Consider the following 12,908-nt stretch of genomic DNA (forward strand, 5'->3'; position numbering starts at 1 on the left):
AATTTTATGGATTGGGAAGGAGTCAGAAAAGTCAGCTATGATTGGGAACTCTCCCAGTACTACCAGGTTTTGCTACTGCAGACTTTATATATACAATTGTATATTAAAACATATATTTTTATACATATACATGCACACACAGAGCTCACTACATTTCTGTTTTTTACATCTTTTCCCCTTGAATTGTCAACACGCTTTTATTTCTAGACTAAATAACCCCAAAACCCAACAGATTTTGGACAGAGGATTAAAGGATGGCTCTCCATATACTGATTAATGTATCTATTAATATGAAAAGTTTGATATTACACTACAAGGTTTCCATCCCAAATTTCATCCACCACTGAAGTGCTGTTTAAATGACAATTTAAATATGTATTAAATAACTGAATATATTGCCACTAAGTGGGATTATTTTTAGAATTTTTTCTAACACATTTAAGCTTCATTCTGGCTAGAACAATTTTCTTTTTAAATCTCAAATTTAGGAGGTAAGACTCAAGTTATGATGTCTGCTGAACTACTTGAATCTAATACTACACCTACATTTGATTTTTAATTTCCTCAATTTTTGCATTAAGGAAACTGGTTTTTTTTCTTTCATCAGCAAGAAAATGACACAGACTTGTCAAAAATCAAAATTTACTCTCTTCTTCTCTATCCACTCCTTCCCGAGAAAGAGTTAATAAGGATCTCTTGTTATCAGCTGTAGTTTAACAAGCAGGAGAAGCACTCTAAAATAATAAATAATATTATGAGTTCCTTAAAAAGAAATTTTTGGGGTAGATGGCAGCTCCAACAACACATCTGATGTGCTACTTCCCAGGAGAAGTTAGCATGTCTCTAGTTATGCTGCTAAGTACCTCCGATTTGATAAATTACATTAGGCTGTAATCAAATTACCAAGAAAATCATTGATATGTTTACTTAAGTAATACGTCTTGATTTGAACTGAAAGGAGCAAAATTCCCAATTATTTTATTGCCAGTTTTCTTGTTTGCTAAAAACGTCGGAAAATACGCTTTCACTGAGTGGAAGAAAGCAAGAAAGGTAAACCTAAGTGGACTCTTCCCATTTCCAGTTGGATGGAAGTGCAGTCTTTCAAAACATGTCAGTGCTGCTAAAAAAGCAATGAATAATGTTATGGCTTATGAAAAAACGAGTAAACTGCTCAGCATGAGAACTAGTCCAACAGAGGATAGTGTCTTTGAGGCAATAATGACAGGGGGTGGCTGTCTCTGTCCTTCTCCATCCTGCTCCTCAATCCCACCACACTGACAGAGTTTATCGGGAAAGGACCTGGACACCAGTCCAGCCTCAAAAAAAAAAAAATGAAACAACTTGCTCTTTTCTCTTTTGGAAAACAGAAAAACCAGGAAAGCAAGAACAATATCAAGGCAAATGGGATCAGTTCCTATCTCCAGTTCCCAGCTCTGCTGGTACACCACAGACCTGATGGCAGACTGCAGCAGATACTCACAAAAAGAACATGAACAAACATGGTAAAGGTAGAATTCAGAATATCCCTACCACCACCAGTGAGTAAAAGCTTAGCAACTGTCTATTGGGTCAAAAACTTACTAGAATATAGAGAGCACTACTGTTCAAATACCCGGAATTTAGGACAGTATCTTAAGCAGCACCTAGAATACTTTTATGTATGGTTTAACCCTTGGATTTGGGTTCCATTCAAATTCCCCTTTGGATTACAGAGCACAGTAAGAAAATGAATGATTTCTAAATTAAATTGAAAGAAAAAAAAATGGTGAGAATTGCATTTTTAAAATACGTATTTGGTCTGAACAGAACCTGCAAAGAGAACTGCTTATTAGGCCAACCTCCACCTCCTAATGAACAAACCTGTTCATTAATGAACCTTAATGAACAAACCTGTGCAGAGCAGGCAATATTGGAATCACCCCTTTCCTTAGCTCCAGGCTGGGATACAGAGGCAGAACATGCTCCAGGACTTCAGACATTCCAGTCCTCTCAGCTCCTACACTCCTCCTTGTTCTTACACACAAGACAAACACGGGCTTTCAGAAGCAGAGTATGCTGAAGTGATGAAATCTGGCCTCAACTTTTTTTAGTCAACTGCCTATGTTTCAGACTGAGCTGTAACATGAGCAATTTGGAGGGGAAAAAGAAAGGAACAGAAAGCCATGCTGAAGAGTTGAAATTATCGTTTCAAAACACAGGCCATGAACTTATTTTACTCACCCCTACACCAATCTTTCCAAGTGCTCTCTTTCCTTCTTCCATCCCTACATCACACCAACAGTGAAAAGAGCAAAAATTCACTGGAGTATCTAAGCCTCTTGGCTGTACTCCAGGGAGCTTTCCCAGCTCTGTCAGCTGCATTGTTCAGCTGCCTCTGTGTGTAAGGGGACAACTTCACACTGAAAGCCCTTCCCTGGGATTTTCCTTAATTGCAGCATTGTTTACATCCACCAATTTTAAAAGATGTCCAAAAACTATAAAAATTTTTCAAGCACTCTGTTCCTACACAATCCAAAATATATAACTTCATATGTCTGTTATCACATGCCTATGTGTTTCACAGACAAGTGTATCATGTTGTTTCCCTATTTAAGTCATTATACTATTATATCAAATTACCTTTTTAGGTGTTTTTATATTTAATGCTAGAGTAATAGGATATGTAAAGTCTCAGGCAGGCATATTCTCCATCATATATTAGCCCTGAAAATAAAACAGCTGATACATTTTCATCCTCAAAAATCCTGAACAACTGATTTTCTTTCCTCCACACAATACTGCAGCGAGAGTTCAAATGAGTACAGACCAAAGATACTTCAGCTGTACAAAGATATTATTCAAGTCCTCTCAAGACGTCTCCTTCTTCCACCCAAAGCAAAGATTTCCCAACAAGCTGTGCAATTAAATACAAAATTGTTGCCTACTTGTGGGCACTGGCTCAGTAAACTGAAGGGAGCTGTAAGTATCCATGTACTCAGAACACACTAATTTGCCCCATGACTCCAGTTCTCCCCCAGAGGCTCGCTGGGAATTGTTTTCAATCATTTTTAGGCAGTTTAAAATTCTGCGGATGCTAAAGCCCAGTTCTTAAAACTGCCTCTTTCAACGGTATGATTTAAATATCCTGAATTACAAACGGCTCGAAAAGCACGAGCTGACAGTAAGTCTCTTCCCTCTGCATAGCTGTGGTTTTGTTCTGCCATTTCTAAGTGTAATTCTTGTTTTTCAGAGACGTTTCAGACATGACATCATTCATACAGGTTCCTGTATTTTGGTGTCGGTGGTTGCTCAGCTGCCACACTCTGAGAATTCTTTGCAGATTTTAGGGATGTAAGACTTGAATTTCGAAGCACCCTCGACAACATTCATTTTGATACTCACATAATCAGGAAGTGGAGAGTCGTTTGAACCCAGGGAACCTCTCAAGGACTGCGTGGCTTGCTCCAGCACTTTGTTGTGTTTTTTGGACAACAGAGAAAAAAGACTGGGGGGGAAAAAAAGTTAAAATAACTTCACGATAATGTCCTGAAACAGTAAAGACTGTTCAGTAAGGAAAGAAATCCTATTATAGACACAGAATTTTTACAATGCAATGCACAATAGCTATATTATTTATTCATTCATTTAACATCTGGGTAAGTAACAGCAGAGTTTGAATCAGAAATATTCTATAAATGACCTGAAGAACATTTTATGTCCATGATTAAATTCATAAAAGCCAAACTGTCACAGAAGGAATGGCATACATGCAATTTTAGTTCATAAATAGTTTGTCTCCACCAGAATGCAATTTTTAAGTGCAGCACCTCATGCAATACACTGTAATACACACTTAAGTATCTCATATATTATCCATTCTAATAACCTATTGCTTAGATAGGAGAAATCTGAGTATATGACAAAAGCTCTGGGTATTTCAAGGCCAAGTTATTGCATTTTACTAGTATATATTATTTTCAAATTTATTTTAGCCTAAGTCAATGAAAAAGGGATTACCTTAGCTTTATAAATAATCTGTTAAATCAGAGGTCCATACACATACAGAGAAATAAACACAATTTTCCTGCATTCTGTAAAAAGGCAGGCCAATGACACTCACAGAGGATGGTGTAACCTGAATTACAAGAAAAATGGTGGAAGCAGCAGCAGTAAAAGGCCACCAGCTAATGCTCAGCAGCAGCAAGGAGTGAGATACTCCTCTAAAGCCCTGGATAGCTCAAACATGGCTGTCAATTCACAGACAAACCCATCCCCATCTTGGAAGAGCTTCTAAGACCACCGAGTCCAACCCTGCCCCCAGCACAACCCAGGTCACCACTGACTCATGTCCCCAGGTGCCACATCCACACAGCTTTGAAATCCCTCCAGGGATGGGGACTCACCACTGCCCCGGGCAGCCTGTGGAAGAACAACCACTTCCACGGAGAATTTTTCCCTAATATCCATTCTAAACCTGCTCTGGTGCAACCTGAGGCCAGTTGCTCTTGTTAGCTGTCCGATGTTTTTAGGCTTTCTCTGTTTGAAAATGTAATTTGGACTTCGCTTCTTTTTGGAGCATTACAGGACTCCTACCAGGTTTTCCTAGGGTGACTTTGTGTGTTTTAGAGGGTGGAAAGGCTGGCTTGATCAACACACAGCAGAAGGGTTACAGGGGAGGCCCTGGCACAGGGTGCCCAGAGCATCTTGGGCTTCCCTGGATCCCTGAAAGTGTCCCAGGCCAGGTTGGACAATCTGGGATATTGGAAGGTGTCCCTGCCCATGGCAGGGAGTGGAATGGGATGAGCTTTAAGGTCTTCCAACCCAAAACATTCTGTGATGCTGTGAACACAATTCCCTTACAAGTGGCAAAATCTACCTCAGTATTATATTCTGGACATCCTCCATGTCTTGGAACTGGATCAGTGTTTGCAAGACTCTTCCACCTCGTGAAATGATGATCAGCACTGGGAGAAACCCCCCGAATTGTTTTAACTTGTAATGTATCACTCACATTATAACCTTCACAGGTGGTAGGAGTGGATTCTTTGGAGTACCAGATTCTCTGTCACCCCATTTCTAATCAAGAGCCTCAGGAAAAGGCTTTTCCAATACTCCTCACAGTCATGAGGAATTAGTTACAGTAACTCACAGCTGTTAGTTGAAATCACTAGAACATTACATGTGAAAAGGGGAAGAAGCATCACAGAAATTTAGATATATTGGTAGCTTTCAGCATTTTTCCCCCCTCCCATTTTCTGTTACTGCGTTCACAGACTGGAATTTTTGTCCAGATCAATAACTGGATCAGCAAGCTGGTCCGTGGTAGGAAACAGCAGTACTATTTCTGCAACCATGGGTGTCTTTGAAGACTCAGATTTCAGAGATACTGTCATCAGCACCATCTAGTGCTGTGGAGACAAAATAATCAGTTAAAACCAAGCTGGAGATGCTGATGGTGGGGTGTAGCAAAACCACGCTAAATCTGGTGTCTACTCCAGAAGATACAGATAATTTCACAAAGAGGAAGAATCTGGAATAAAGAAGATTTCCAACTAATAGATTCTTTTCCAAAATACAGAAAGCATTTTGGCTGTAAAGGAAATGTAAATATAAACAAAGAAGTGGGATCAAGATTTTGGAAAGTGCACGTGTTCAATGCATGTGAAGAGGAAAATGAACATGCAATGGTACTCTGCAAGGAACCAGAATAGCAAAAAGCAAATTTTTTTAATCCAACGGAAATGTAGAGAACTGGGGAAGAGCAGAAAGGAAAATAATGGATAAATTATTTCTTTATATACCCCTTTAAGTTTTTTTTTTTAAAATAATTAAATGTACTGTAAGCACTATTAGTAGAGTTTATGGCATAAGCAAGGTCTTGGTGGCTGATTTCTAGTTCCAAAGCAGCAGTGCAGAGGCTTTGTTGTTTTTTCCTTTGCAAAGTTCTGCTTTCCAGCCACAAACTCACATCCTTAACACCATGGGACAATTCTTTGTGGGACCACAGCCCATAACACAGATATCCAGGTTAAAAAACCTCAGCACAATCCTCTCCTCCATGCATCAGTTATCCTTCTCCAAGGACCATTCCTTAGATAAGCACAAAGGCAGGATACGTGGCGGGATTTTTTCATACTAAATTTTTCATAACAAAAATGCATAGAACTGCAAACTCAAAGAGCTCCACAAAAACGCTACAGCTAAACACAGAAGAAAAAAAAAATCAAGGCCAGATGTTGTGATTAACTAATGGATTAGAATCTTCCTAGGAAGTACTGCTGCCTCCTGAATTGGTGCAAAACTTCAGTTCCAAGTCATTTACTTATTGTCATGTCTCTGTCTCTAGCTCTGAAAACCACCTTGAAAAATATCAGACTAATTTTAAAGTCTTAGCACAGAGTTAGTTACAACCCTCAAAAGACATTTGTATGAAGTTTAGCTCATAAATACCTTTCATCACCAACAAATGCAGCATTCTAAAGGAGCTGCTTGATTTTGCAGCAGTCATGTCTCCAGTGTCTGTAAGGTTTTAGGCTTGACTTTGACTTTCAAGGCATGAATAATGCAATTTTAAAAAAGCAAAAATGCTCTACAACAAGGTTGTTCCTCTCTTCACAACAAGGTACAAGGTCCAGAAGTGGGAGCTGAGACTGTCTCCCAAATTTTCCTCATGTGTCTTTATCACGCACCTATTTTTGCCCAACTAGAAGTAAAGTTGAGATCAAACAGAAAAATATCCGAATTATGTGGTCACTGAGGGCTGACAAGAATATGGATTATTCTACTGGAATGTTTGTCCTCTTTCATCCACTCTTCTCCATTAACTGTCAGGGAGGCTACAGAGCTCTCTGACAGTCCTTCACTCTCACCCATCATGGACTTCTCATAACAATAAAAAGCTATGTTCAGAACAATGAAAACATCTTTTTGGTACCCCAATGTTGGGGAAGATGAATCAGGGAAACCTTATAAATATGATTGCTTAGCAAAGATTCTGAAAATATGAAACCTATAATGGAAACAGAAATGAAAGCTGACTTTGAGTTGTAGGATACTGAGTCTTAGTTGCTACAGAACCTGAAAACAATGGCCTCAAGAGCTGAAGGAGAATCCCTTTGGATTGAACAATCCCTTTCTGCTGGCTCAGGGATCCAAAGGTCAATGCAGCAAAACGTAAGTCTAAAGAGTAGTTTCTAGAGTTTAAAATATAACACAGTATGGTGATATAGTAGTTCTTATAGGCTGTATGTAAATTCTATAGGATTTTGTGTCTTGTGTTGGTTGGTCACTGTAAATTAGAATATTCATCACAAAAGGAGATTTAATGGATTGTAACAAAGACCTCACTCTCTTAACTCTCTTACCTCTTAGCTCTTACTCTTACCTCTGCTCTTAACTCTCACCCTTCCTCTTCCCCCTGCTCTCGCTCTCTCCTGCTCTCTCCCCTGCCCTTTGCTCTCTCTCTCCCTTCTCTCTCAGCTCTCCCCCTGCTGTTCTCTCTCCCTCTCTCTTTGGGACTCCCCTCCAGCCCAGGCTGGTGGCTGAAGGCAAGGCCCTTTTACCCAGACCCTGCAATAAACCCACGTGTTCTAGGATATACAGAATTCCAAGGCAGAATTCCTTGTCCCAGCCATCCACAGATTTGCCTACACCCCAACTCATCTTTCCCTCGCAGAAGTACTTCAGCAAGCAAAACAGTAAGTTGGAGCAAGAGCAAGATGAAGCAACAGCTGGCATCTGTCAGGAAGAATAGGAAGCATCAGCTGGCATTATCAGGAGAAATTCCTGCCTGCGAGGAGGTGAGTCCCTGACGCAGGGTGTGCAGCTGGAAGTCTCCAGGCCCCTGGCAGTGTCCAAGGCCTGGCTGGATGGGGCTTGGGGCAACCTGGGACAGTAAAAAGTGTCCCTGAACCACAAACTGGGTGATCTTTAAGGTCTTTGCAACCCACACCATTCTCAGATAATGTGATCTGTTACAGACCATCAAATCGCCCCAGGGATGAGCTCAGCCAACAAGGACGACTCAAGGCTGAGACACAATCTCAAGGTCTCCTTTGGTTGTTTGTTTTTGAGGAATTAAAAACAACATTGGTTTCTTACCTCTGTTTGCACAGCAGTTTTTAATTTGACTCAGGGCTGAACTTCAATAAATAAAAAAAATTAATACAGACTAAATAGCAATGGTTGGTAATCGCAGTGAATTGATGTATGAACTCAACACTTTGAAAAAGTCAACTCCACAAAGCCTGTAGATCCCAAAAAAAAAAAAAAAAAAAAAAGCCAATGAGGAGAATCATTTATCAAGTGCTTCAAAAAGCCTAATTTGCATCAGTTTGAAACAGCTCATAAAGTACACTTTTCACATTAAAAAAAGAAAAAGTATAAAATGCGGCTTTTATAATGAAAAAATTCGAAAAAAAGATGTGGAAATTAAAATTAGAAGTGGAAAGGAAATCCAAAGTTGGAATTTGCCAAAATCTTTTCTGAAAGCTTTGGACAATGAGAAGGAAAGGTAGCAGTGTACTTTATTTTAAGGAAGTAAATAGGATGCTCCAAAATTATGACACGCCAGTTTGTCCTGAGCAAAATAGGAACAGTGATTGTGAAACTCATTCCAAGGAGGGTATCACCAGCACTGAAAAATACACCTTGTTGATGGTCCTTCAATGAGACTGGAAGTAAAATAAAGCACAGTAGTACTTCTGTTTTAACAGGCTTCTACACATCATTTATATGACTTCGGTCCACAAAGTAGAGATATTTTTTATGAAGACAGTTCAATAATAAAAAGTAATATGGGATGAACTGAAGGTGAGACATCCCAACAGTCTGAAAAATATTCTTTATAGGGCCAAAAAGGAACACATTCCTGGCCCATCCAAATACCAAAAGCCATTAAACACTTGATCTAGCTACCAAAATACTTTCAATATACAGACAGAATATATCAAATTACTTATATTAATATACATCAACAGTGAAGAAATGCCAGTGTCCTGCACCAGGGAGGTTCAGATTGGATATTAAGGAAAGTATTTCTCCCCCCAGAGGGTGCTGGCACTGCCCAGGGATGCCAGAGCTCCAGGAGAGCTGGGACAGCACTGCCAGGGATGCCAGGGTGGGATTTTTGGGGGATCTGTGCAGGGACAGGAGTTGGACTGGGTGATCCCTGTGGGTCCCTTCCAACCTAAGAAATTCTGTGGTTCTATGAAATACTACAGTTAAACTTTGCAAATGGCACTGTCATTACAGAACTGATAAAGAAAGCGAAAAGAAGGCATTTTAATTAAGTTTTTCTTTACCTTTCAAGAAGCTGGATACAAAATAAATTCGCTGAGATTTAAAGCAGCAAGAAACAATCCAAGCTTCTGATTAAGTATGAAGGACTTCACCCTCGAGCAGCAACTAAGGATGACCAGACAGCCAACAGCTGCCTATAATGCAGCAAAGCTGCCGGAAGAGTACCTGTCTTTGATTTTTAACAAAAATACGGCCCTTCATGACAAGAAAGACATTGAGGGGCTGGAGCATGTCCAGAGAAGGGAACAGAGCTGGGGAAGGGGCTGGAGCCAGGTGGGTGTTGGTCTCTTATTCCAGATAAGTGATAGGACGAGCAGAAATGGCTCAGGTTGTGCCAGGAGGTTTCGTTTGGATATTAAAAAAGTTTCTTCATGGAAAAGGTTGTCCAGCACTGGCACAGCTGCCCGGAGCAGTGGTGGAGTCCCCATCTTTGGAGGCGTTTAAAACTCATTTGGATGTGGTTCTTGGGGATATGGGGCAGTGGTGGGCTGGGCAGTGCTGGGGGCAGGGTTGGACACAAGATTAGATGTCCTTTACAACCAAAACAATTCTATAATTTTATACACAGTAAAGTTGTGCTGTGCAGCAACTGCCCTTGGCATCCTGCATGAGAGATTTTGAAAGCAATTGTATGAAAATGTAAAGGCTCTAAAACCAGAAAACATACTTCTCCACGAAATGCTTGAAAACTCATTTATTCAATGGATTTGAGAAAACGTGAAAGAATGATTTGGCCAAAAAACCAAAAATACGCAGATGGAGAAAGGAAGCTAGCTTACAGAAGATTCTACAAGATACCAGAATAAAAAAAAGAGTTATTGAAATACAAACTTAACTGTCATTACATGGGCACAGACCTCTCTTACTAAGGAGGTTGAAGCCAGGCTCAAGGTGCAATAAATTCCTGTCCACACTGTCAATGCAATGGCAGACAGAAGGAAACCTGGGAGGAAAGAAGACAACCTCAACACCTAGGGTATGAGATGAGCTTAGACTGATGGTGTGATCAAAAGAAAAGAGATGGAAGCCTGAAAAAAATGAGCACTGATAGAAATGAACTGATGACATTAGCAGAGGAAAGTTACATTGAGTTATATGACAGCAGGAAGGGTTAAGGACTGGACTGGATTTCTCACAATTCAAATCACTACTGAGCTTCTACAGGTGAATTTTCATTTATCTGAATATCTAGAAATATTCTGCATGTGCTGAGTAAAGAACTATTTGAAGACTAAAGCGCCTCTGCACAGATTTTATTTGAAATTTGGAAATTCTGATGTTATGAATTTTTTGTGCTCACTCTCCTAGTTCAGAAGTGCCATAACAAACTGAACAGTACCCAAACACAAATCACTATCTGGTCATGGAAAAAAAAAACATTTCAATGGATCAAAAAATTTGAGAATTAATGTTCTGAAACAATTCAGCCAAACCCCATGCTGCTTTTTCTCTCTCCTCCTATATACATGCCAAATGTACTATTGTTTTCTACTTTAAAGACTCAAATATAAAGCCTTACACACCAAAACCTTGCCACACAAAAAAAATACTCATTTTAAACAAAAAGGATTTTACAATGCCACAATCATATTACAAAAAAGCTCTAAAAATATTTTCAAAATCTGACATCAAAAGTTACAACCATACCTTGATTTCTGTATGTAAGGAACACTTCTGGTGTTTGACCTATTTTTTAAAAAGATTACAGGAAAAAAAAAGAAAAAAAAAAAGAAAAAAAAAAGAAAACAAAAAAAAGAAAAAGAAAGAAAAAGTGTGTGCTGTGGCACAAGAACTCTAGACATGGATATGTGCCTGCACAGACGTCTCCAAGCAGACAACCTGAAATGCCCATCTGGTTGAATAAAGGTTTGTGAAGGGTCATACCAGACATCAGAACGAAACAAATGCACTGTCCTGCTCCACTCAAAACACAATAAATGCATTGTCCCACAGACCTGCACGGGGGACAGGTTGTAAGCAAGTGCCTGTCTGTGGGCGATGGAGAAGTGCTCTGTGAGCACTTAAGGAACCCAGCACTGGGAGAAATCCATTTAGTACAAACCAATGCAGAGAAAAATCCCTAAGTCCCTTGTGCTCATGTCTACTAAAGAGCCCTTGAGGCATTCTGCATTTGAATTATCCAAGCTACAATTGCACATAAATAGAAATGAAGAGAGACAATAGCCATGGAGAACTCCAAGGCCTTTGCAGAGCAATTTACTCCATAGAGGGGCACTGCTCTTATTTATTTGAACCCAGCTCTAAAGCCTGGGAGACATTTAGGATCCCAGGAAACAGAACCTAACCAATTAAAACATTAAATAACAGAACAAACAAAAAGTAAGAACACACTTTATATCTTCCTTTTTAATCTTGTGAAGTCAAACATGACTAAATTCTGCTGAATAAAGATTTGCTATATTTACTATTAGGTCCATCTGACTTGTGGAGATGATGTGAAATCAGGAGACTGACAGTGCAAAACTCCACAAATATCATGGATATAAGTAAGATGGTTTGCAGGGGCCACACTGATGGACAAAGAGTGTTCAAGTGACCAGGGAATGAAAACAACTCCCAGAGAGTACAAAATTCACATGAGGGATGTATTGATTGCCATGTTCCAATTTTCCTTTTTCAGCTTTCCTTATCTTGTGCCTTCTTAAAAATAAAAGTTTGTGTCCCCTTGGAAATAAATATCTGTGTGCTGCAGCTGGCAGCTATTTCAGGGCAAATCCCAAAGTATAGAACCTCTGAGTGATTTGAGTTGAAACAGATCTTAAAGTTCCTCCAGTCTCACCCCCTGCCATGTGCAGGGACACCTTCCACTATCCCAGGTTGCTCCAAGCCCCATACAGCCTGGACTGGGACACTGCCAGGGATCCAGAGGCAGCTCCTCCGGCCTCACCCTCCCTTCTAAATAAAGAATTTCTTCCAAATATTCAATCTGAACCTGCCCTCAGTCTGTTTAAAACTTTCTTGTCAGTATCTGCCCATGTAAAAAGTCGTTCTCCTGAGCTGATCTCTAGCACCACGAATGGTTTTAATGCAGCCTGGGTAAGAAAACTACTTCTATCCCATCCTCCTGTTGAACAGCAAACATAAAAGGCGACTCTTTTAATTCTACAAATCCTCAACTTGATCCTAATAAATTATATACTTCAAGATAACTTCATGACAAAACATCTCATTAATTTTAAAGAGTACCCTTTTATCTGCCACTGCTTACATATGAGCAGAGCTCTGTAAGGCATGTGCTATAAAGCCATATCAAATTCTGCCTCATGAAGGACAACATTATCATTTAGAATATTGTACATTAAGCAGAGAAACAAGAAGTCACCATACTCTTGTAGGTATACAAGCAAGATCAGAAACAACTTAGAACAATTAAGCTTTGCATTAACGAACAGGATTTCCTGCTAAAATGGAGTCAGAAAGACAATGACGCTAGAAACAACATGGAAGAAAGGAATTTGATGTGGCAAGCCAGAAGTAAATATTTACAAAATAAGCCAAGAGTTTAATTTCCCAAGACTAGGAAATGTATTTTTCAACTGGAGGCATAAATTGTTCGGCATCTCATGGCCACTTTCCAACCAATGTTGGGAAATGGATGCTCCTATCGC

At 39.6% G+C, this 12,908-nt stretch overlaps 1 protein-coding gene across 2 annotated transcripts in view; it reads right to left on the reverse strand.

Annotated features, from left to right (window-relative positions):
• The window catches only part of DYM (dymeclin), a 209,873-nt gene that overhangs the window by 61,923 nt on the left and 135,042 nt on the right, over positions 1-12,908 (reverse strand). For both annotated transcript variants that reach the window (XM_066339695.1, XM_066339696.1), the window contains one exon: positions 3,382-3,484. In XM_066339695.1, the coding sequence (XP_066195792.1) occupies positions 3,382-3,484 (103 nt within the window). The remainder of the gene's footprint in view (positions 1-3,381; positions 3,485-12,908) is intronic.

This window comes from Sylvia atricapilla, chromosome Z (genome assembly GCF_009819655.1).
Source record: "Sylvia atricapilla isolate bSylAtr1 chromosome Z, bSylAtr1.pri, whole genome shotgun sequence".
Classification (NCBI taxonomy): Eukaryota; Metazoa; Chordata; class Aves; order Passeriformes; family Sylviidae; genus Sylvia; species Sylvia atricapilla.